The sequence below is a fragment of the Phocoena phocoena genome, chromosome 14 (genome assembly GCF_963924675.1).
Source record: "Phocoena phocoena chromosome 14, mPhoPho1.1, whole genome shotgun sequence".
NCBI classification, from domain to species: domain Eukaryota; kingdom Metazoa; phylum Chordata; class Mammalia; order Artiodactyla; family Phocoenidae; genus Phocoena; species Phocoena phocoena.
The window spans coordinates 9,020,612-9,043,310 of record NC_089232.1 but is presented as its reverse complement, the minus strand read 5'-3'; the positions used below and the strand labels follow the sequence as shown (position 1 = coordinate 9,043,310).

Below are 22,699 nucleotides of genomic sequence, written 5' to 3'. Positions count from 1 at the left end.
GTCACTCGCCACGGGCTTATTCATTCTTGCACATTACCTTCCACACAAACGTATTTTACTTAATTGCAGCCACAGTGCCAAAACTGTTGTTTAAAGTGTTTTCATGACACAGCACATGAATTTCTATAGAATCCTTGTAAAGACCATTTTAAATGACATGTACGTGAACAGCCTTATGAAAGTCTATGTAAGGAGATTTGAAAATACATAAAAATGTAAAGAAAATACAAAAAAACCCATTTCATCTGGACTCCTATAGAGAAGTCTTGTTAGCAGGTTGTCTATTTCCTTCCAACCAGGTGACGTTCACATATAATAGGTTGAAGAACATTCCACACTGTCAAGGACCACACAGTCTTTGGGAGGATTCTCTTGAATAGTTCTTGTTGGTCTTTAGGAATTATTTTCCCAAGGATGATCTGCTAGAAGTGGAGTGACTGTACAGTAATTCCTGACAGAGCTGCCATCTCCTAATGTGGCTGGGATGGCGAACAGGATATTAGGCCGGTCGCGTTGAAACCCAACATCCGTGTCTGAGTCGTGCTTCACTTTTCTCCGGTAAAATATATTCACAACATGTAGTAGCTGTGAGGATCCAATGAGGTAGTGATTTCGTGCGTGTACGTATTCACCATCGTTCTCCCTGGCAGGAATGCAAGTTCCTTTAAGGCAGGGGCTGTGTGTCACGTCCCAGACCTATTGCAGAATCGGGTGCGATCAAGAAACACTTTCAATAAACCTTGGCTTCCGATGCCCAGTCACCGGTTCTTTCAGCCTTCCTCGCCCTTTAGGTCAGTGGTTCAGGGGGTCCCTTTCTGAGAAAACGGCCCATCTCCGTTGGCTGAATTCTCTGCCTGCAATTTCAGGAACGCCGCTCCGCTCTGGGACCCGAGTCCCGAGCCAGGGACTTCCCAAAGCACGGGCCCGGCCTCCCGGTGAGCGGCGACTGCCGGTGAGAACCAGACGCCCGCGAAGGGGGGGCAGTTCGCCGCTCCGCGCCCTCCGGACGCCAGCCAGCCCCAGCCCCAGCCCCGGGAGTCGCGGCCGAGCCCCGCGGGGCCGAGAGCCCCACGCCCCCGGCCCGCCCCGGGATCGCGCCGCGGCCTGTTTACTCCCCGGCGCAGCCTAGTCCGACCCTGGGGCCCGCCCCCGCCCGCCGCCTATTGGCGGAAGAGGCGCCAGGGCTGGCGACGATTGGCCCGGGGGAGGCGGAGGGGTAGGCTGCGCGGGAGGCCGAGAGGGGGCAGCAGGCGATGGCGGCGGCGGCGGCGGCGGCGGGTCGGCTAGGCTGGTTGCTCGCCGCGCTCTGCCTGGGCAACGCCGCCGGGGAGGCGGCGTCGGGCCCGCGAGTGCTGGGTGTCTGTCTGGAGGAGGACGGAGCGGCGGGCGCGGGGTGGGCGCGCGGAGGGGAGATGCGGGCCGCTCCGGAGGCCACCTTCCGCCTGCGCCTTTTCGGCTCGGGCTTCGCCAACAGCTCCTGGTCCTGGGTGGCCCCTGAGGGGGCGGGTTGCCCCGAGGGCGGGCCGGCCGCGGCGTCCGACGAGGCGGCGGCCCCCACGGGCGAGTGGCGTGCGCTGCTGCGCCTGCGCGCTGAGGCTGTGCGCCCGCACTCGGCGCTGCTGGCGGTGCGCGGGGAGCAGAGCAGCGAGGCGGCGGCCCCGAAGGGCGAGAGGCGCGCGCTGCTGCGCCTGCGCGCCGAGGCCGTGCGCCCGCATTCGGCGCTGCTGGCCGTGCGTGTGGAGCCGGGCGGCGGGGCAGCCGAGGAGGCGGCGCCGCCCTGGGCTCTGGGCCTGGGGGCGGCGGGGCTGCTGGCGCTGGCGGCGCTGGCGCGGGGCCTGCAGCTGAGCGCGCTGGCGCTGGCGCCAGCCGAGGTGCAGGTGCTGCGCGAGAGCGGGTCGGAGGCGGAGCGTGCGGCGGCGCGGCGCCTGGAGCCCGCGCGGCGCTGGGCCGGCTGCGCCCTGGGCGCGCTGCTGCTGCTGGCCAGCCTGGCGCAGGCGGCGCTGGCGGTGCTGCTGTACCGCGCGGCCGGCCAGCGCGCCGTGCCTGCAGTGCTCGGCAGCGCGGGGCTCATGTTCTTGGTGGGCGAGGTGGTGCCGGCTGCCGTGAGCGGGCGCTGGACGTTGGCGCTGGCGCCGCGCGCACTGATCCTCAGCCGCCTGGCAGTGCTGCTCACCTTGCCCGTGGCGCTGCCCGTGGGCCAGCTGCTGGAGCTGGCGGCGCGGCCAGGGCGGCTGCGCGAGCGCGTGCTGGAACTGGCGCGCGGCGGCAGCGACCCCTACAGCGATCTCAGCAAGGGCGTGCTGCCCTGCCGGACCGTGGAGGACGTGCTCACGCCCCTCGAGGACTGCTTCATGCTGGACGCCAGCACCGTGCTGGACTTCGGCGTCCTGGCCAGCATCATGCAGAGCGGCCACACGCGCATCCCTGTGTACGAGGACGAGCGTTCCAACATCGTGGACATGCTCTACCTCAAAGACTTGGCCTTCGTGGACCCCGAAGACTGCACGCCGCTCAGCACAATCACCCGCTTCTACAGCCACCCACTCCACTTCGTCTTCAATGACACCAAGCTGGACGCCGTCCTGGAGGAGTTCAAACGAGGTAACGGCCGGGGAATCGCGGAGGGGACTCGCATGTCAGCGCCCTGCAGAAGGAGTGGGGGTTTGGGAAGCTTCTGGGGAAGGGTCCCACCCTCGTGGAAGGCAGGGAAGCCTCTAAGGGCCCTTTTAATGAAGAGGATGGCTTTGCAGCTCCGAATGACCCTTCGAAATACCATTTAAAGGCTGTGGCTCTGAAACTGACAGTGCTATAGACAGCAAAAGTCCCCTTCTCCTGGCAGGCCCCCAGTTTGGGGAGGTATGTCTACTTGGCTCTAACTCTCCAGCTCTTTACCAGGTCATCTCTGTGGCCTTTGGCTTTGTAGCAGGTCCAAACTCTTGGATAGAAACGGAAAGAACATAGAAGAGTATAGTCTTAAGGTACCTGGACGCTCCTGTCTGCACACATATAATATAAAAGTATCTGGTCCTGTGATGTTTCCAGGGCATCATTGTTAAGGTCACTGATGGGCTGCTACCTTCCTGATTGGTAAAAGGAAGGGAAAGGGAATGATTGGTAAACGTTTTTCTACAGGTGTGGAAGAAACTTCCACTGTAATTTCACCAGAAGCAACTTGATGGATACCAATTAGTCTCCCATTACTTTTTTTTTTTTAAACCCCGAGTAAGGTCTCAAGTTCTCTCAACTCCATATTTTCACCCTCTCTTTTCACCCTGGTAAAAACTGAGACTCTCGCATTGTGAAGGTTTGGATTCCCCTGCAGTCTCCCTCGCCGTTGTTGGGCTTGGGTGTCCTCCCCAGAGGACACTTGGCCACTAGCCAGGCTTTTCACACCTGAACTGCAGGATGGGCTTGGAGACACCTCAGGACTCTGGATGAGCTTCACCCTAAAGACTGAATAATTGCGGCGGAGAACTGAGCAGCTCCCCCTCATCTTCCTGGCAGCTGTGAAGTCTCCAGGCCCCTGTGAGCCCCTTGACTGTCAGGGCAGGGAGGCCAAGCTCTGCAGTAGTGACCATGTTACTCCTGCATTAGCACTGCTGTATGGAGGCCACTAGTGGGCGCTCTCGCGCACCACCTCCTGCTGAAGGGTGTTGAAGTTAGGCAGTAACTGTTATTACTGTATCTGGGGATCTCGGTGGGAGACTTTGATGGGCAGCCCTGGCTGCTTTGCTAGAGAATCTCTGATAAGCTCCTGGCTGTTTCTTCAGAGAGTAGCCACGCAGCCCTTCACTGGGGAGAGGAGCCTGGGTCGGGGGCCAGGCAGCACCCCCCAGTAGCAAGTACTCTGTCTCTGAGTAGTACTGTAGTCTCTGAGGCAGTGGGGATTCTTGTGGCCTGGTGGCCAGCCGTGCAGGCCCTGGAGTCAGCAGGGGAGGGTGCCATCCTGCCCCTGCCGCCTTCCAGCTTGAGGCCCTGGGGAGGCCGGGCTTGACCACCAGGGCGGCGACTGAGCAGAGCGTGGCACCATCTGAGTGGTTTGCACAGATCACTGACTGGCGTGGAGACCACAGTTGTGGGGTCCCAGTGGTTGGGGGGTCCAGTGAGAGGTGGTGGTAGCCTGAACAGGGGTGCACAGCGGGCCTGGAGGGCAGTTGAAGGTGGGCTTAGGAGGATTTCGTGGTTAGCCCAGGGACTGGGGGGCAAGAAGAGGAGCCGCGGATGAACGTGCATTTTGGCTTGGTGGTGGCCTTGACCTTCCCTGAGGCAGAGCACACGCAGGGAAGAGAGGGCTTGGGGGCGGTGGCGGGTGGCAGGCAGACGAGTTCGTTCTGGACACGGGAATTTGTGGCTGTGCAGTGGCCCGAGAGGCAGGCTCCTAGGATTAGTTGATGTGCAATGAGATGCAAGTGAAAGCCCCAAGCAGGAGGGAAGGAGCTGGACGTCTGTGTTGAAGTGGTCCTAGGAAGCGGAGCCTAAAGAGGGCCACAGCAGGGAAGGGGTGGAGGGCAGAGAGGAGGGGCTGCGGAGGAGAGCCAGACCCTGGAACACCCTGGAAGCTAAGGGAAGGAGAGTGATCAGGAGAGAGGATGGCGTCATGTCCTTTGGATCCAGCAACCAGGATACCCTTGACCTTTGCAGAGCAGTTGTGGTGCCGTGGAGTGGGGTGCTGGGGATTGAAGTACGACAGCCCAAGGAGACAGGCCTTCCGGGAGGTATGGCTGCAGAGCGTAAGCCAGGGGGCAGTGGCTGGGAGAGGCTGGGCGGGCAGGAGGCCTTCTGCTCTTTGGTTTTAAGATGGGGGATCTTAAGATGGGGGAGTCGAGTGGGTTTAGGTCGAAGTGTTGGTAGGAAGTCGCTGGTAGGGAGGGAAGGCCAGTGCAGGCTGCTTCTGTTCTGGGGTGGTGGCCTTGGGGCGGCTCTGGAGAGCCTCCTTCTAGAAGGCAGTGGGGGAGGGGTGCAGTCTGGAGGTTGAATGGGGGGCTCTTCAGTCCCCTCTGCCTCCTGAGTCCTGTGGAGAGTGAGGGCCATTCTCAGGGCAAGATGGCCACGTCTTTCCTGTGACATCCTGGGCTTTCTCTGCTCTCGTGCAGTGCAGTCCTTTGGCAGATAGCTTTGTGTTTCCTCACTAAAGTCCTTGTCAGCCTAACACTCTTCATCATTCCTCTGCTCATGAACAAAGGGCATATCGCAGCCTCCCTGGTGCGTGAGGTTTTAGGAACCAATCCCCTTCCTGTCTCTCTGTCAAGTGTATGAGACGGCGGTCCCTCTGAATTCCCGAAGCTGGAGGCCCTGGCATCTTGGCAGCTACTGCCATTCCGGGCCCTGTTTCTTTCTCTCCTTCAGAGCACAGTTTTGGAACTCTATAGTCTGGGAGAGGCACCTTCCCCGGTGAGGTGCCCCTCAGTCACTGTGCAGACTTGAGGTGACAGCTGATTGTTGTGTGCAGGCATTGCCAGGGGGAGCGCGTACTTTGGAGGTGTAGTAAGTAGCATGTATTTTCTTTAAAGCTATTAACCCCTGCCTTCTTTGTCAACCCCCAGTGACAACCACCAGTGACTTCAAGGACATTCAGCCAAAGGAGGGATTAGGATGGGTGCACTTTTCGGAGTCTGCTTTAAACCCTGAGTTGTGGTTCATTGCCTGTCAGAAGCCAAAAGATTGCCCCAACTCTGAAGAGTCAGACCTGCTCAGACATCTGTGAGGGATGGTCACATAGTACTTTTCTCACAGGATACGTTCAGACAGTTTTTTTAAAAAAACGCTAAAGAGGGAAGGCAGAGGAATTTCATCGCCAGCTGCATTTTTAGGAATGTCCTAGAAAATAGGCATTATGGAAGGGTCCTCTAGCATCCCTGTCGTTTGTGAGCGTTCTCGAGCCTGCTAACTAAAATCAGAACTCTAGAGCTTTTCAGAGCTTCCTGGTCGACGTCGGCAGGTGTGCCATCTACCCCTGGCCTGCGGCTCTGTAGAGCTTTCGCGGGGAGAGCCGACGGCACCTGTCTTGGGGCCTGTGTCCGTGTTTGCAGTCAGCCAGCCAGGGGGCCCCATATCTTCAGGGCATTTTATCCTATCAGATGAGAAGCTTGAATCCCTCCAGCTTCCCGTTCTCTGTGTGCCCTTTACTCCTTTCTGGTTGCCTCCTGGACCCCTCAGACATTCTGCCTTAAGGTTAGATCACGTGGCCACTGTTTGGGGGACCTTGCGAGGGCTCTTCTTTCTTCTGTTCATTATTGAATCATTTCATCACTGAGAACCTTGCGCCCATTTTATAGACGTTTTGAAAGCAAGGTAGAACTTAGTCATTCCTGTAGGTAACCTGCCAAAGGGACTGGCTTTGTGGAAGAAGGGGGCTGAAGTGGGTCCTCTGCTCCCAGATGGCCATCTAGAACCTGGGCTTTGGCTCCCGAAATCCCAGAAGACCGTTGACCCACATTGTGTGTCGAGCCTCGGCCTTCCTGATGTGGCCTAACGGATTTGTATCCCGTGGCAGAGCTGTTGGGGCCCTCGTAGCAGTGCTGCCTGCCTGCCGGCGTGAGCCATTCCAGCCCAAACACCAAGGGGTGGGAAGCGTCTGGAAATGCCACATTCCTCATTCAGTGCCTCTGTCTCAGCAGGAATGGGCAGACAGTTCCCCAGGGACCCCTAGCCCTTTCCTCCTGGGAAGCGGGGAGGGAACTTAATGTGGGCATTTCCGCCTTTAATTTTTGTTCCAGGATGGTAGAGCCCTTAAAGAGGGCTGCTGGCTTCTCTTCAGTGGGGCCCTGAACTTGGCACCATGCCTATCTCCCAGAGGGGAGGGGGCTCCTAAGATTCAGTCTTTTGTTCTCCTCAGTGAAAGTCACTTGAGTGGGGTGGGGGGAGTGTTAGGAGAGTGGACTCAGAGCCAGCTGCCTGGGTTCCAGCTTGGCAGGGTCACTGAACCTCTTTTGGCCTCAGTTTTCTCTGTGAACTGTAAAATGCAAATCATAATATGTGCCTTATAGAGTTGCCAGAGGGTTTGGTAAGTTAGTAAATGAATAAAGCATTTGGTGGCTGGCACACAGTAAGCAAGCCCTAAGTATAGGCATGCCTTGGAGATATTGTGGGTTCAGTTCCAGACCACCACAGTAAAGCAAGTCATACAAGTGTTTTGGTTTCTCAGTGTATATAAAAGTTATGTTTTACGTGTAGGGTAAGATTGTTTATTTGAGCTGTTTCTTGTTTCTTGAGGTGAGATTGAATTGCTATGAACTTCCCTCTTAGAACTGCTTTTGCTGCGTCCCATGGGTTTTGGGTGGTCGTGCTTTCGTTGTCATTTGTGTCCATGTATTTTTTTATTTCTTTGATTTTTTTTCAGTGATCTCTTGGTTATTTAGTAGTGCACTGTTTAGCCTCCACATATTTGTGTTTTTACAGGTTTTTTTCCTGTAATTGATTTACAATCTCAGAGTGTTGTGGTCAGAAAAGATGCTTGATACGATTTCAGTTTTCTTAAATTTTCCAAGGCTTGATTTGTGACCCAAGATGTGATCTATCCTGGAGAATGTTCCATGTGCACTTGAGAAGAAAGTGTATTCTGCCACTTTGGGGTGGAATGTTCTATAAATATCAGTGAGATCTATCTGGTCTATTGTGTCATTTAAAGCTTATATTTCCATATTTATTTTCTGTTTGGACGATCTGTCCATTGGTGTAAGTGGGGTGTTAAAGTCCCCTACTATTATTGTGTTACTGTCGATTTCTCCTTTCATGGTTGTTAGCATTTGCCTTACGTATTGAGGTGCTCCTATGTTGGGTGCAAAAACATTTATAATTGTTATATCTTCTTCTTGGATTGATCATTATGTAGTGTCCCTCCTTATCTCTTGTAACAGTCTTTATTTTAAAGTCTGTTTTATCTGACATGAGTGTTGCTACTCCAGCTTTCTTATGATTTCCATTTGCATGGAATATCTTTCTCCATCCCTTCACTTTCAGTCTGTATGTGTCCCTAGGTCTGAAGTGGGTCTTTTGTAGACAGCATATATATGGGTCTTGTTTTTGTATCCATTCAGCCAGTCTTTGTCTTGGTTGGGGCATTTAATCCACTTACATTCAAGGTTATTATCAATATGTATGTTCCTATTACCATTTTCTTAATTGTTTTGGGTCTGTTTTTGTGTGTCTTTTTCTTCTCTTGTGTTTCCCGCTTAGAGAAGTTCCTTTAGCATTTGTTGTAAAGCTGGTTTGATGGTGTTGAATTCTCTTAGCTTTTCTTTGACTGAAAAACTTTTGACTTCTCCATCAAATCTGAATGAGATCCTTGCTAGGTAGAGTAATCTTGGTTGTAGGTTTTTCTCTTTCATCTCTTTAAGTATATCCTGCCACTCCCTTCTGGCCTGCAGAGTTTCCACTGAAAAATCAGCTGATAACCTTATGGGGACTCCTTTGTATGTTATTTTTTGTTTTTCCCTTGCTGCTTTTAATATTTTCTCTTTGAATTTAATTTTTGTTAGCTTGATTAATATGTCTTGGGGTGTTTTTCCTAGGGTTTATTCTGAATGGGACTCTCTGTGCTTCCTGGACTTGGGTGACTATTTCCTTTCCCATGTTAGGGAAGTTTTCCACTATAATCTCTTCAAATATTTTCTCAGACCCTTTCTTTTTCTCTTCTTCTTCTGGGACCCCTGTAATTCGAATGTTGGTGTGTTTAGTGTTGTCCCAGAGGTCTCTGAGATTGTCTTCAATTCTTTTCATTCTTTATTCTGCTCCTTGGCATTTATTTCCACCATTTTGTCTTCCAGCTCACTTATTCATTCTTCTGCCTCCGTTATTCTGTTATTGATTCCTTATAGTGTATTTTTCATTTCAGTTATTGTGTTGTTCACCTCTGTTTGTTCTTTAGTTCTTCTAGATCTTTGTTAAACATTTCTTGTATTTTCTCAATCTGTGCTTCCATTCTATTTCTGAGATTCTGGATCATATTTACTATTGTTACTCTGAATTCTTTTCCAGGTAGATTGCCTGTTTCCTCTTCATTTATTTGGTCTTGTAGGTTTTCCCTTGCTCCTTCATCTGTGACATATTTTTTTTGCCGTCTCTTTTTTTTTTATGACTGGGATTGTGTTCCTGTTTTACTGGTTGTTTGGCCTGAGGCATCCAACACTGGTAGAGCTGGGTCTTGGTGCTGAACACTGTGAGACCTCACTCTGATGAATATTCCCTGGGGTCTGAGGTTCTCTGTTAGTCTGATGGTTCGGCCTCGGAGCTCCCACCGCCGGAGCTTCCGCCCGACCCTGGGCTTGCGAATCAAGATCCCGCAAGCCGTGTGGGGTGGCAAAAATAAAAAATAAAAAAGAACAATAACAAAGTAAAAAATAAAATTAGACTAGGAAACTAACAGATAACATAGTTAGATATGTTAGAAATAAAAATATAGATGAATCAACAACGGGAAGGTACATCAGTACCACAGTAGTAAAAAAGAGGTGGAGGGAAAATAAAAAAAAAAGGTGGCGGGGGAAGGCCTTGGCTGTGGAGGGCGGGGCCTAAGCAAGGGCGAGGTTTGGGTGGTGGGCGGGGCCTATGCTCAGGACCCACAGGGCTGGAAAAGGCCCTGGGGGCTGTGGGGGGTGGGGCTTAGGCTCAAGGAACAGAAGGAGCCCAGGCGGCCCCACACCCCTGGTCTCAGAGGGCAGGGGATCTCACCTGGGAGCCCAGCAGGCTTCCTGGGCTCAAGTGGGTGGGGAAAACACCCTTCTCTCTTCTTCTGCTCCTCCTGGAGGGCCCCTCCTGCCTGCCTCTCCTGATCCCCACCTGGCCTCTCTCCTATGCCCACAAGGACCCACGCAGCCTGGAGGGGCCTTGGAAGGCGGGGGATTGGTCTGGGAGCTCAGCAGGCTCCTTGTGCCTGAGTGGGCGGGGCAGTTGCCCTCCACTCCTCTCCTGCTCTTCCTGGAGGGTCCCTCCCACCTGCCTCTCCTGATCTCCTGGCCTCAGGGGCGCTGATCTTGTCTGGCCTCCACTTCTCCTCCCCCCTCGTTCCCGCTGTGTCCTACCGGTTCACTCTGGGGTTCCTCCCGTCTCCTTGGGGGTCAGAGTCCCCCACAAGCAGACGGCAGGCGCCCTAGTTGTGGGGAGATGCTAACTCCGCGTCTGAAATAGAAACGAAGGAAACAATAGCAAAGATCAATAAAACTAAAAGCTGGTTCTTTGAGAAGATAAACAATTGATATACCCTTAGTCAGACTCATTAAGAAAAAAAGGGAGAGGACTCAGATCAATAAAATTAGAAATGAAAAAGGAAAAATCACAACCAACACTGCAGAAATACAAAGGATTATAATAGACTGTTACAAACAGCTATGTGCCAATAAAATGGACAGCCACGAAGAAATGGACAAATTCTTGGAAAGGTACAATTTTCCAAGACTGAACCAGAAAGAATTAGAAAATATATAAACAGACCAATCACAAGTAATGAAATTGAAACTGTAATTAAAAATCTTCCAGCAAACAAAAGTCCAGGACTGAATGGCTTCACAGGTGAATTCTATCAAACATCTAGCGAAGAGTAAACACCAATCCTTCTCAAACTCTTGCAAAAAATTGCAGAGGGAGAAACACTCCCAAATTCATTCTACGAAGCCACCATCACCCTGAATATCAAAACCAGAAAAAGATATCATAGGGCTTCCCTGGTGGCGCAGTGGTTGAGAGTCCGCCTGCCGATGCAGGGGACGTGGGTTCATGCCCCGGTCCGGGAAGATCCCACATGCCGCGGAGCGGCTGCGCCCGTGAGCCATGGCCGCTGAGCCTGCGCGTCCGGAGCCTGTGCTCCGCAATGGGAGAGGCCACAACAGTGAGAGGCCCGCGTACCGCAAAAATAAATAAATAAATAAGAAAGCAAGCAAGCAAGCAAGCAGGTTTGATCCCTGGTTGGGGAACTAAGATCCCACATGCTGTGCAGCGTGGTCCCGCAGAAAATCAAACTAAAAAACCTTTATGGCTAAAAAATGTTAACCACCATCTGAGCCTTCAGCGAATTATAAACTTTTTGATGGTGGAGAGTCTTGCCTCGATGTTGGTGGTTGCTGGCTCATCAGGGTGGTGGCTGCTGATTGGGGTCGCTGTGGCAGTTTCTTAAGGTGCCAGTGAAGCTTGCTCTATCAGTTGGCTCTTCCGTGCACCAGCGATGTCTCTGAAGCACCCAGCTCTTTGATAGCATTTTATCCACAGTAAAACTTCTTCCAAAATTGGAGTCAGTCCTGTCAAACCCTGCCAACCCCAACCCCTTATCAGTTAAGTTCGTATGATGTTCTAAATCCTTTGTTGCCATTTCAACGGTCTTTGCAACATCTTTACCAAGAGTAGTTCCCATCTCAAGAAACCACTTTCTTTGCTCACCCGTGAGAAGCAACTCCTCGTCCATTAAAGTTTTATCCTGAGGTGGCAGCACTTCAGTCACACCTTCAGGCTCCACTTCTCATTCTAGTTCCCTTGCTCGTCCTACCACATCTGCAGTTACCTTCCTTCATGAAGTCTTGAACCCCTCAAAGTCATCCATGAGGGTTGGAATCAACTTCTTCCAAACTCCTATCAGTGTTGATATTTTGATCTCTCTTCATAAATCATGAATGTTCTTAATGGCATCTAGAATGGTGAATCCTTTCCAGAAGGTTTTCGATTGAGTTTGCCCACATCCATCAGGGGAATCTCTGCCTATGGCAGGTGTAGCCTTACGTAATGTAGTTCTTAAATAGTAAGACTTGAAAGTTGAAATTACTCCTTGATCCATGGGCTACAGTATGATGTTCTGTTAGCAGTCATGAAAATAGCATTCGTCTCCTTATACAGCTCCATCAGAGCTCTTGGGTGACCAGGTGCATTGCTAACGAGCGGTACTACTTTAAAAGGAATCTTTTTTCTGAGCATTGGCTCTCAACAGTGGGCTTAAAATATTCGGTAAACCAACGTGTTGTCAGCCTTTATTGTTCCATTTATAGAGCACAGGCAGAGTAAATTGAACGTCATTCTCAAGGGCCCTAGGATTTTTGGAATGGTAAGTGAGCATCGGCTTCAACTTAAAATCACCTGCTAACTGCATTAGCCCGTAACAAGAGGGTCAGCGTGTCCTTTGAAGCTTTAAAACCAGGCCTTGGCTTTTCCTCTCTGGCTGTCAAAGTCCTAGATGGCATCTTCTTCTAATATAAGGTGGTTTTGTCCACATCGAACATCTGTTGTGTCGTGTAACTACCTTCATTAACGATCTTAACTAAATCTTCTGGATAACTTTTTGCAGCTTCTACACCAGCACTTGCTGTTTCACCTTACTCTTTTATGTTATGGAGACAGCTTTCCTTAAACGTCATGAACCGATCTCTGGTAGCTTCTTTTCATCTGCAGCTCCCTCACCTCTCTTAGCCTTGATAGAATTGAGAGGTGGGGCCTTGCCCTGGGTTAGGTTTTTGGGTAAGGGAATGTTGTAGCTGGTTTGATCTTCTATCCAGACCACTCGAACTTTCTCCATATCAGCAAGAAGGCTGTTTGGCTTTCTTACCATTCACATGTTCACTGGAGTAGCACATTTATTTGCTTGTTTGTTTATTTTTATTTTTTGGAGCAGCTCTTATTTATTTAAAATTTTTTTTTAAATTATTTATTTATTATTTATTTTTGGCTGCATTGGGTCTTCGTTGCTGCGCGCGGGCTTTCTCTAGTTGTGGTGAGCGGGGGCTACTCTTCTTTGCGGTGCGCAGGCTTCTCATTGCGGTGGCTTCTCTTGTTGCGGAGCATGGGCTCTAGGTGTGCGGGCTTCAGTAATTGTGGCACGTGGGCTCAGTAGTTGTGGCGCACAGGCTTAGTTGGTCCACAGCATGTGGGATCTTCCTGGACCAGGGCTCGAACCCGTGTCCCCTGCATTGGCAGGCGGATTCTTAACCACTGCGCCACCAGGGAAGCCCTGGAGTAGCTCTTTTAATTTCCTTCAAGAACTGTCCCTTTGCATTCACGACTTGGCCGTTTGGTGCATGAGGCCTAATTTTCAGCCTGTCTCAGCTTTTGACATGCCTTCCTTGCTAAGCTTAATCATTTCTAGCTTTTGTTTTAAAGTGAGAGGCCTGTGATTCTTCCTTTCACTTGAACACTTAGAGCCTATTATTGTAGGGTTATTAATTGGCCTAAATTTCAGTATTGTTGTGTCTCAGGGAACAGGGAGAGAAGAGAGGAGAGGGAGAGAGACAGGGGATGACCGGTTGGTGGAGCAGACACACACAGTATCGATCAAGTTCCCCGTCTTATGTGGGTGCAGTTGGTGGCGCTCCCCCAAAACAATTACAGTAGTAAGATCACAGATCGCCTTAACAGATATAATAATAATGGAGTTTGAAAATCTGGAAGAATTACCAAAATGTGACACACAGAGTGAGCAGATGCTGTCTGAAAAATGGTGCCGATAGACTTGCTCGACGAAGCATTGCCACACACCTTCAGTTTGTTGGAAAAAAAAAAAAAAGCAGTATCTGCGAAGCACATTGAAATGACGTAGGCCTGTACTGCATTTCTTCAGTTCTCAGTTGCACGGTTTTTTTTGTATTTTAACATCTCTGTAACCAGGATGTCTCATGATTGATGACATCTTGGATTTGATGACATACAGTAAATGTGATCTTTTTATCCTTTTACAGCCTCCTTCCTTTTTTGATCATCTGGTTAGTGGTCTAATAATAATAGCTTTTACTTGACTCTTGACATTTTCATTCCCTCCAACTTTGGAGCAGAGGTCTTCCTATACCTGATTACTGGGGGCGGGGCAGGGGGCACGGATGCTGAAAGAATGAGGCAGGGGCATGCCAGCTGCTTCCAAAGCATGTGCTTCTAAACCCAATCACTACATTGTCATTGAACCCAAGGTATGTAAAGTAGGATTCACACAAAGAGGTGAGCTTGACTTTTTGCTTTACCAAAGGATTCTTGAAGCAAGCACCCCTTTACATGCAGGTCCAGGCCGGCTTTTACCCTATGCTTTATTCGCTAGTAATAAAAAGGGGCAGCAACCTAAATGTCTATCGACAGATGAATGGATAAATAAGATGTGGTACATATGCAAGTGAATACTACTCAGCCATGAAAAAGAATAAAGTGACGTCATTTGCAGCAACGTGGATGAACCTAGAGAATATTATACTTAATGAAGTAAGTCAGACAGAAAGACAAATATTATATATCACTTTTATGTGGAATCTAAAAATAATACAAATTATGCAAAACAGAAACAGACATAGAAAACAAACTTATGGTTACCAAAGGGCGGGAGGGATAAATTAGGAGTGTGGGATTAACATATACAAACTACTATACATAAAATAGATAAGCAACAAGGATTTACTGTATAGCACAGGGAACTATATTCAAAATCTTGTAATAACTATAATGGAAAATAATCTGAAAAAATATAACTGAAACACTTTGCTGTACACAGTGTGAACTAACAATATTGTAAATCGGCTGTACTTCAGTGAAAAAAAAATACTGTTAAAAAGGGGTGGGGGCATGCTTGAGATGAGTTTGCTCTCAGTTCCATATCCTAGACCTGCACAGTCCAGTCCAGTAGCCACTACCCACAAGTGGCTGCTGAGTTCTTGAACGGTAACCAGTCTGAATTGAGATGTGCGGTGAGTGCCAAACACACACCAGATATCAAAGACTTAGTACCCAAAAAAGGAAAAATATCAATTCATATGTTTATATTGACCGCACGTTGAAATGATACTTTGATTATATTGAGTTGATCATAAAATGCTATTAATTTCATTCCTGTCTCTTTAATTTTTTTAACGTAGCTACTCAAAAGTTTTAAATTACCTGTATGGCTTGCATTCTGTTTCTTTTTGTTTTTTTTAAATGGTTTTTTTAACGTGAACCATTTTTAAAGTCCTTATTGAATTTGTTACAATATTGCTTATGTTTTATGTTTTGGTTTTCTGGCCCTGAGGCATGCGGGATCTTAGCTCTCCGACCAGGGATCGAACCCGCACCCCCTGCATTGGAAGGCGAAGTCTTAACCACTGGACCGCCAGGGAAGTCCCACATTCTGTGGCTTTTGGACAAGCATAAAGCTTTATGGAGAAAAAGCACTTACCTGAAACAGAGTATATTCTTGAAGCTTCCCTAACATTCCCCAGCACTCAGGCTGGGCTTTTCTCAAGCTTACATTTTCTCGTAAAACAAGCAGTTAGCTCCCCTGAGGAGGATGCAGAGGAGGAAGGAGAAGAGTTGCAGCTTCCTGCTCTTCCTCCCGCACAGTTTGGGCTCTAACTGGCTGATTATCATCATCTTCATCCCCTGGGTGACTTTCATGCACCTCGGCTTCTGGAAATACAGGGCAGCCTTCAGAATTGGGAATGCTCCCTTTGGAGACTCAGGCGGGGTGGCCCCTCTCGGCTTCCGCATTCAGACTGTCCCTGGGGAGCCAGCGTCTTTGGTGTCGGCGCCCTGTGTCCACGGTCCGGTTGCTGCTGTTTACGGTGTCTGTTGTGGTCCAGATGCATCCTTGTCTAAACCACGTTTACGGCGTGGAGTCGCACAGACCCGGGGTGACTCCAGCTCCGCCGCTGCCTGGGGGGACTTGGGCAGGTGGACATGGGGTCCAAGACTTACTCCTCACGGGCACCTAGGAAGAGTCTCTCCTGGTGCCTGGCCTGTTGTGGGAACATAGACATCAGCCTCTGTCCTTGTGATGGGCCAGTCACATGGGACTAAGGAAAACAGGAGGTCCCCTAGCAAGCTGTAACGCAGGTGTCCCTCCCTGCAGGGAAGTCCCACCTGGCCATCGTGCAGAAGGTGAACAACGAGGGCGAAGGTGACCCCTTCTACGAGGTGCTGGGCCTGGTCACCCTGGAGGACGTCATCGAGGAGATCATCAAGTCCGAGATCCTGGACGAGTCTGAAGACTACCGTGAGTCGTGGCCCTGGCGCTTTTCTGGCTCAGCCGGTCTTTCGAGCTTACAGAGACCTGTGTATCAGAGGATGGCAGGTCTCCGTGTTGTCAGGAGCGGGGCTGGATCTCGGGTCAGAGCCGTCACGTACCCAGGCCCCGTCTCCTTTCCCCTGCGTAGGCCGGGATTGCCCCTTGCAGGAGGGAGGGCTCACACGTGTGCCTGGACGCAGAGCCGTGGGGGTGCGTCCCATGGGTGGCTTTGCAGTCCCAGGGCTTGCCTGGAGCTCTGCCTTTAACGGGCTTTTTCCCAGTCTTTATCTTCCTTGGTCCGTTTGCGTTCTCTTGTTCTGTTGTATAGAAGTGTCTTCTCAAAGAAGCCCATTCTTTACTGCTGAGAGGTTCTTCCCCAAACAGATGATCGTGGGGCCTGTGATTGTGTTTTAGAAGTGCCTGACTCTTGGGATGGCAGCTGCGGTCTGCAGGGCAGACGCAGAGCCCATGCTTGACGGCGGGCCTCACGTGGGCCCTCTGGGACACTGAGCTGCCCGCCCTGTGAGCTTGGAAGTGAATCTCTGCCCACGTGTCTGTCCCCCAAATGCAGCATTTTGGTTTGGCATCTCGGACTGCCGTAGGCACGGGGTCTGCAGGTTAGCGGCTGTTTGGCACCAGTAATCCTCGAACATGTGCTTTCTAGCGAGGGGCCTGTTGTTTTATATAAGCTGTTTGCCATCATATCGGCATTATCTTCTCCCAGCTCCGAGGAGGGAGCAGGCCTCTCTGCTACTTCTCGGGACATCGCTGGAATGCAAGCTGCCGCCCCTCTGACGGGGCACCAGATCACTGCCTGGGTGGAGTTGGCCGCCAGGTGCTGTCAAGGCAGCAGTGCCCTGATGCTGTCCCCCCAGGAGCCCCGAGGCCTTGTGGGGAGGGAGAGGCAATGTGCCCCTTGGTCCGCTCATGTTGATGGAGGGCTGCTGGAGCCTAAGCAGGCCCTCTTCTCCCCGCCCCAGGAGACACCATGGTGAAGAAGAAGCCTGTGTCTCTGAGCGCCCCTCTCAGGCAGAAAGAGGAATTCTCCCTGTTCAAGGTGTCTGACGATGACTATAAAGTGAAAATCTCGCCTCAGCTGCTCTTGGCCACCCAGCGCTTCCTTTCCCGAGGTGAGGGTGAGGGTGAGGGTGGGCCTCGTCCCTGCTCACCGGCCAGTGGATCAGGAGACCCCCCCCCCCCATTCCCAGTAAGCAGGAGGGTGTCCAGGAGAACTTTGGCGACTCTCTCTGCCGCCCTGTCATTAGCTCGGGTCACTTGAAGGCGGCTCCTCTGTGGGTGGCGGAGAGCCACGGCCGGGTGGGTGTTGTGGGGGGCTGGGGGAGCCGAGGCATGCAGCGGGAGGCGGGCGGGTACACGGGCTGTGCTGGGCCCGGTGGACACTGTCCCCGCACCTGTTTCCCCTGTGGGGCAGAGGTGGATGTATTCAGCCCGCTGCGAATCTCCGAGAAGGTCCTGCTGCACCTGCTGAAGCATCCCAGCGTCAACCAGGAAGTGAGGTTTGACGAGAGCGACCGCCTGGCCGCCCACCACTACCTGTACCAGCGCAGCCAGCCGGTGGACTATTTCATCCTCATCCTGCAGGTACCTGCGAGCCCGGCCTGGAGCCCGCTGCTTGCTTAGGAAGTGGGGAGGGTCTGAGAAGCGGAAGGAAGATCCAGATGCACCCGCCCTGGATAAGTGGGGTCGGTGCTCTCTCCTTGTGCTCTTTGCTGGCAGGAAGGATAACCTGTCCACCTCTTTATTTCCCTGTCCCTCTCTCCTCCCCCTCTTCCCCGACCTCCCAGGGCAGGGTTGAGGTGGAGATTGGGAAAGAGGGCTTGAAATTCGAGAATGGGGCCTTCACCTACTATGGAGTGTCCGCCCTGACGGCGCCGTCCTCGGGTAAGCTGCAGCCGTCCCAGAGCTGGAGGCAGGGGTCGGCGGCTGGATGGGCGTTGCCGAGGCTCTCCAGTGCCCTGCGTCCGGCCTGTCCTTCCTGTAGATCCCGTGCCTCCTGCAAGGCAGTCTGCCTTGGGGCGTGCTGGCCCTTCTCGTCTGCGGGCTGCATGGGGGGTGGGGCAGCATTTCTTTGGGGCTCATCTTTGTTGCTCTCCCACCACTGCACAACTTTCCCCAGGAGGAGCATGTTTGCCATCCTTTTCAGAGCCCCTGGCTGTATTCCCTCACCAGGGTGATTTGTGGGGTGGATCTCAGAGGCTGGGTGGGGCTGGCCTGCTCCGTCACCCACTGTCCTCTCATAGTTCACCAGTCCCCGGTGTCCTCGCTCCAGTCCATCCGCCACGACCCGCTGCCCGAGCCTGCCGAAGGCACCCGCTTGTCTGCATACTGTCCTGACTACACCGTGAGGGCCCTCTCTGACCTGCAGCTCATCAAGGTGACCGTCTGGGCTGCTCACTGGTGCTGGCTTTTAACCAGCTTTGCGTCCCCGAGGGCTAGACCAGCTGGTCACACATTTGAATGGATTAAGAATAAATTCTGATTGAGTCTATCTGAGACTTCCCAGAGCAAGACCTTGTACTTGCTGTGGAGGGTGGATGGCCTGGCCCCTCTGTCTGCTGGTGGCCTAAGCACCTAGCTTCCTTGGAGATGTTAACAACGCTTCTGCCCTGCACCCCCCCCACCCCCCAACCCTGGTTTGGGGGCTTGAGGGCAGGAGGGAGGGGTGTGGCCCCTCACCTCACCTTCTCCGTCCAGCTGCACGAGTTGCAACGCTTCCTGTGCCCCAGGTCACGCGGCTGCAGTACCTCAATGCACTCCTGGCCACCCGAGCCCAGGCCGTGCCGCAGTCCCCTGAGAACGCGGACCTCCAGGCCGTCCCAGGCAGCCAGACCCGGCTCCTTGGTGACAAGACAGCCGCAGCCACAGGTGAGCCCCGTGCGGCTGCATCCTGCGGCCTTGACCCCAGGGCGAGCGTGCCCTTTGCCGTCCTGGCTGCACACACAGCCCTGCTCTCTCTGCCCTCGCCCTGCCCTACATTTGTTCTTTTTCCCTTTTGTCTCCCCGTTCTTTTCTCTCTCCCTTCTTGTGTTTTTTTTTTAGAAGATGTTGGGGGTAGGAGTTTATTAATTTACTTATTTATTTTTGCTGTGTTGGGTCTTCGTTTCTGTGCGAGAGCTTTCTCTACTTGTGGCAAGCAGGGGCCACTCTTCATCACGGTGCGCAGGCCTGTCACTATCGCGGCCTCTCTTGTCGCGGAGCACAGTCTCCAGACGCGCAGGCTCAGTAGTTGTGGCTCACGGGCCTAGTTGCTCCGCGGCATGTGGGATCCTCCCAGACCAGGGCTCGAACCCGTGTCCCCCGCATTAGCAGGCAGATTCTCAACCACTGCGCCACCAGGGAAGCCCCCTTCTTGTGTTTTTAATAACTCGTCACCGCTGAGCTATAGGTCAGCTGACATTCTGAGTAGGAGCGTGTAAGTCAGCATTTTCTCTCCAGGGCCTGTAGGGTGGGTTGATTCAATTAGAGGATACAGTTGACCCTTGAACAACAGCAGGTTAGGGGCGCCAACCCTCTGCGCAGTCAAAAATCTGTGTATAACGTGGTCGGTCCTCTGTATTTGTGGTTCTACATCCGCAGATTCAACCAGCTACAGCCTGTGTAGTGCTGGAGTATTTACTGTTGAAAAATAATCTGCATATAAGTGGACCCACGCAGTTCAAACCTGAGTTGTTCAAGGGTTAACTGTAGTTGCTAAGTGGGAGTATGGTCACGTTCAGGTGCTGTATTGGGTCATTTGGGGTTAGGGTTAGGTCACCTAGAAAGTGAAGATTTGGGTCACCAGTGGGCCTGGCTCAGAAGGTAGGTGGCTGGTGGACACCATCCCCAAAACCCAGAAGAGCACCTCCTGTGGCGTTTGGTCCCATCCAGGCATTCCACTGGGAGCAGGAAGAAACAGACTTTGCAGAGTGGGATGGGAAACCCCACGCTAGAGTGTAAGGAGGGAAAATAAAAAAGGAGCCTGTGAAGGGTGGGCTTTGGGTGGGAGTGGTAAAACACATCAGGGAACTTTCTTGTCCTTGTTATTCGAAAAGGTACTTTTATGCTGACGGAGCTCCTAGGTTGGGGTCTGAGGTCCTCCAGGGCTTGGCGTGGCTTGGGAGAGGCCGTGGAAGGAACTGCAGTGGCCTGACCGCCTATGCTGCATCCCCCTTACCCTGCAGTGGGGACGCCGAGCTCTTAACACTTCCCATGCCAAGCACTGTGCTAAGGGCTCTCCTCGTCCTGACTCATCTAAGAAAACTTCCCTGAAGTTTTGAGAGGTGGTAGTTGTCACGCCCATTTTACAGGTAAAGAGTCGGAGGCCGGGAGAGACGGGCACTCTGGCTTGGATACACCCTTGGTTACCGGACCCACGTTTGAGAAGGGAAACGTGTTTTTATAATGGAAAGGTGCTTCCTGAGCTGCGTCGGTGGTTCCACTCCTGCGAGCCCCATCTGTGGTGCTGGTGAAGGACCCTGGGGGGTTGTGTTGGGTCCTGGATCTGGGCCTGGTCACGGTCCTTTTGGAATGAACGGACCCTTCATTGACCTCTTAGGGCGGAGCCCGCGCCTCTGTTTACCCACTGTGACGGTCTTTTATTTTGTGAGGCACCCCTCACACAGAGGTTCACACCGTCAAGTTAGACTCGGGTCTCGAAGGCCGAGACGTTTTTGTTTTTCAAAATGTGAGCCTTTTGGCTTTGGTTTCCTCACATGTGAGCCTTTTCTGGCTCCATCTGCTACTCTGACTGCACAGGTTGTGTATAAGGTACAAACTTAAATCTAAGAATCCTGGTTTTTCCTTTCATTTCATCTTTTATCACATACCCAGAGGGTTTTTAATCCTTTTGTGGCTTCAGTGGCTCGTGAGGCAGTCCTCTGAGAGAATCGTTTTTAGTGGCTCATGGGTCATTTCCTCTTTGTAATGGATTACCAACCAGCCCCTGTTCTGTAGTCGTGATGTTGGTGATTTTCCCCTAGGTGCGGCCTGACATTGGCCCTGGGTGGCCCTCAGGGTCTTGCACTTTATCTCTGTGAACTTGTTGCTTCACTGCCCGGGGAGCTCAGTGTCGCTACACGTGTTGGACACGTCCCCGGGGCGCTGCTGAAATGGTGCAGGTCAGAGCCATCCTCTGGGTGACTGGCTCTAGCTTCCTCAGCAGAGAAGTGTCTGAAATGCTTGGAAAGCACGATGATTTTGAGCTGCCTTCAGCCGGGTCGGCAAATGGCGTGAGGGCCAAATCTGCCTGTTCTCGTAACGTTTTACTGGAGGTGCCCATCTGCTGAGGGATTGTACTCGGCTGCAGGTGGAGTTGCCTCGTTGCCCCCGAGGCCTGCAAAGCCTAAGAAGACTGGCCCTTTACAGAAACACCTTCCGGAACCCTGGTCCGCTGCTTCACATTCGGAAAACCCCCTCCACATCGATCAGTCCCAGAGCGGGATTCCCAGGGAGAGTCCAAGCTTGACACCGAGCCTCCTGGGCTGCTCTCGCCCCCGCGGCCCTGCCTCTGCGGTGCTGCCCAAGCTGCCCGAGCGGAGCGGTTCTGCCGGAGCAGCTCCATAGCTGGTCTTCTCTCTCTCTCCCTCCCTCTCCCTCTCCCCCCCACTCCCTCCCCTCCCTCTCTCCCTCCCCTCCCCCTTCCTCTCCCTTTCCCTCTCCTCTCTCTAGCTTTCCCAGTAGGCCTTTCCCTCTTTGGCACATTTGGAAACTGCAGTTGATAATTGACTGTGAACTAGTGAGCATTTTTTGTTTTAAGACAACACGCAAGGTAAATATCTTGCCTTTTACTTTACCTTCTCTTTGCTTTCCTTTGCCAGCCTGTTAGCTGCTGGGGGCCACTGCAGACCTCTCCCCCGAGATGGGGGGCACTTCTCCATGGGGGTGAGTGGGTGCTTCCTGTCCCTACTTCTCATCTCATTTTTCTGGAGGGCAGGAGGGACCATGAAATGCCTGCTCAGCCTTGGAAACAAAAGCTCCCTTCCAGCGCCTGCTGCGTTGTCTGGGCAGCCGCCTCCTGCCTGGCCTTATGGCCTCGGCCTCCCACGGGCAGGAGCCCTGCCTCTCAGTGATGGCATCCGTCCCGGCAGTGGTTTTCCCTCACGAGGCTGAGTGTTTTCCTAACTAAACGCTCCCAGCTCTGCCTCGATGTCTCCCGAGGAGGCCTGAGGCTCCTCGGCCCCCCGCCCCCCTGCCCCTTCCCGTCCTAAAGAGGACTGAACACCTGGGGTCAGGGGACCCGCTGCCTGTACGGGCTCCGATGCTGATTTTCCCTCTCCCCTCTAGGGTCCAGCCACAGCAGACCCGGCCTCCCGGCGGAGGAGAGCCCTGGGCGGAACCCGGGAGTTTAACCGCTTGGCAGGCAGCCCCAGGTCTGGGGAACGGACAATCACGTGGGGAACTGGAGCGAGCCAAGGAGCGGCTTCCTGCCAGCCTGTCCGCATCCCCTGCAGGCCACGTTTTAGATGGCCCTCGTGGACGCGGGTCCTGGCTGCTCTCAGAACCAGAGGCTGGTGCCAGGAGCCTCAGCAGGTCCTGCCCCCCTTTAGGAGATGGGGGTCCGCCGGGGCCAGCCCTCCAGGCCTGCTTCCGAACGGAATGAAAGGAACAGTGCCACCTCCAGTCCCTGGGCCAGCCTCCTGTGACAGTGCAGTGTGTTTATACCTCTTCTGGCCAAGCCACCACGTGAGTGCACGGTTACCGCCTCTCTGCGGCCGTGACCTGTTCTCTCTCTGCTTTTCATCTGCCGGCCTCCTGCTGCTGGCAGCACCAGTG

General features: G+C 52.6%; 1 protein-coding gene across 2 annotated transcripts; it reads left to right on the top strand.

Annotated features, from left to right (window-relative positions):
• The first annotated feature begins 1,253 nt into the window (after nt 1–1,253).
• Nucleotides 1,254–22,275, top strand: CNNM3 (cyclin and CBS domain divalent metal cation transport mediator 3). 2 transcript variants are annotated; one of them, XM_065891316.1, is made up of 9 exons: nt 1,254–1,579; nt 1,673–2,601; nt 15,773–15,916; nt 16,909–17,058; nt 17,361–17,530; nt 17,734–17,830; nt 18,190–18,323; nt 18,676–18,814; nt 22,211–22,275. In XM_065891316.1, exons 1-9 carry the CDS (start codon nt 1,254–1,256, stop codon nt 22,273–22,275), a joined length of 2,154 nt encoding a protein of 717 aa, XP_065747388.1. The 2 variants fall into 2 exon arrangements, with proteins under 2 accessions (XP_065747388.1, XP_065747389.1); XM_065891317.1 differs by lacking the exon at nt 15,773–15,916.
• The last annotated feature ends 424 nt before the right edge of the window (nt 22,276–22,699 follow it).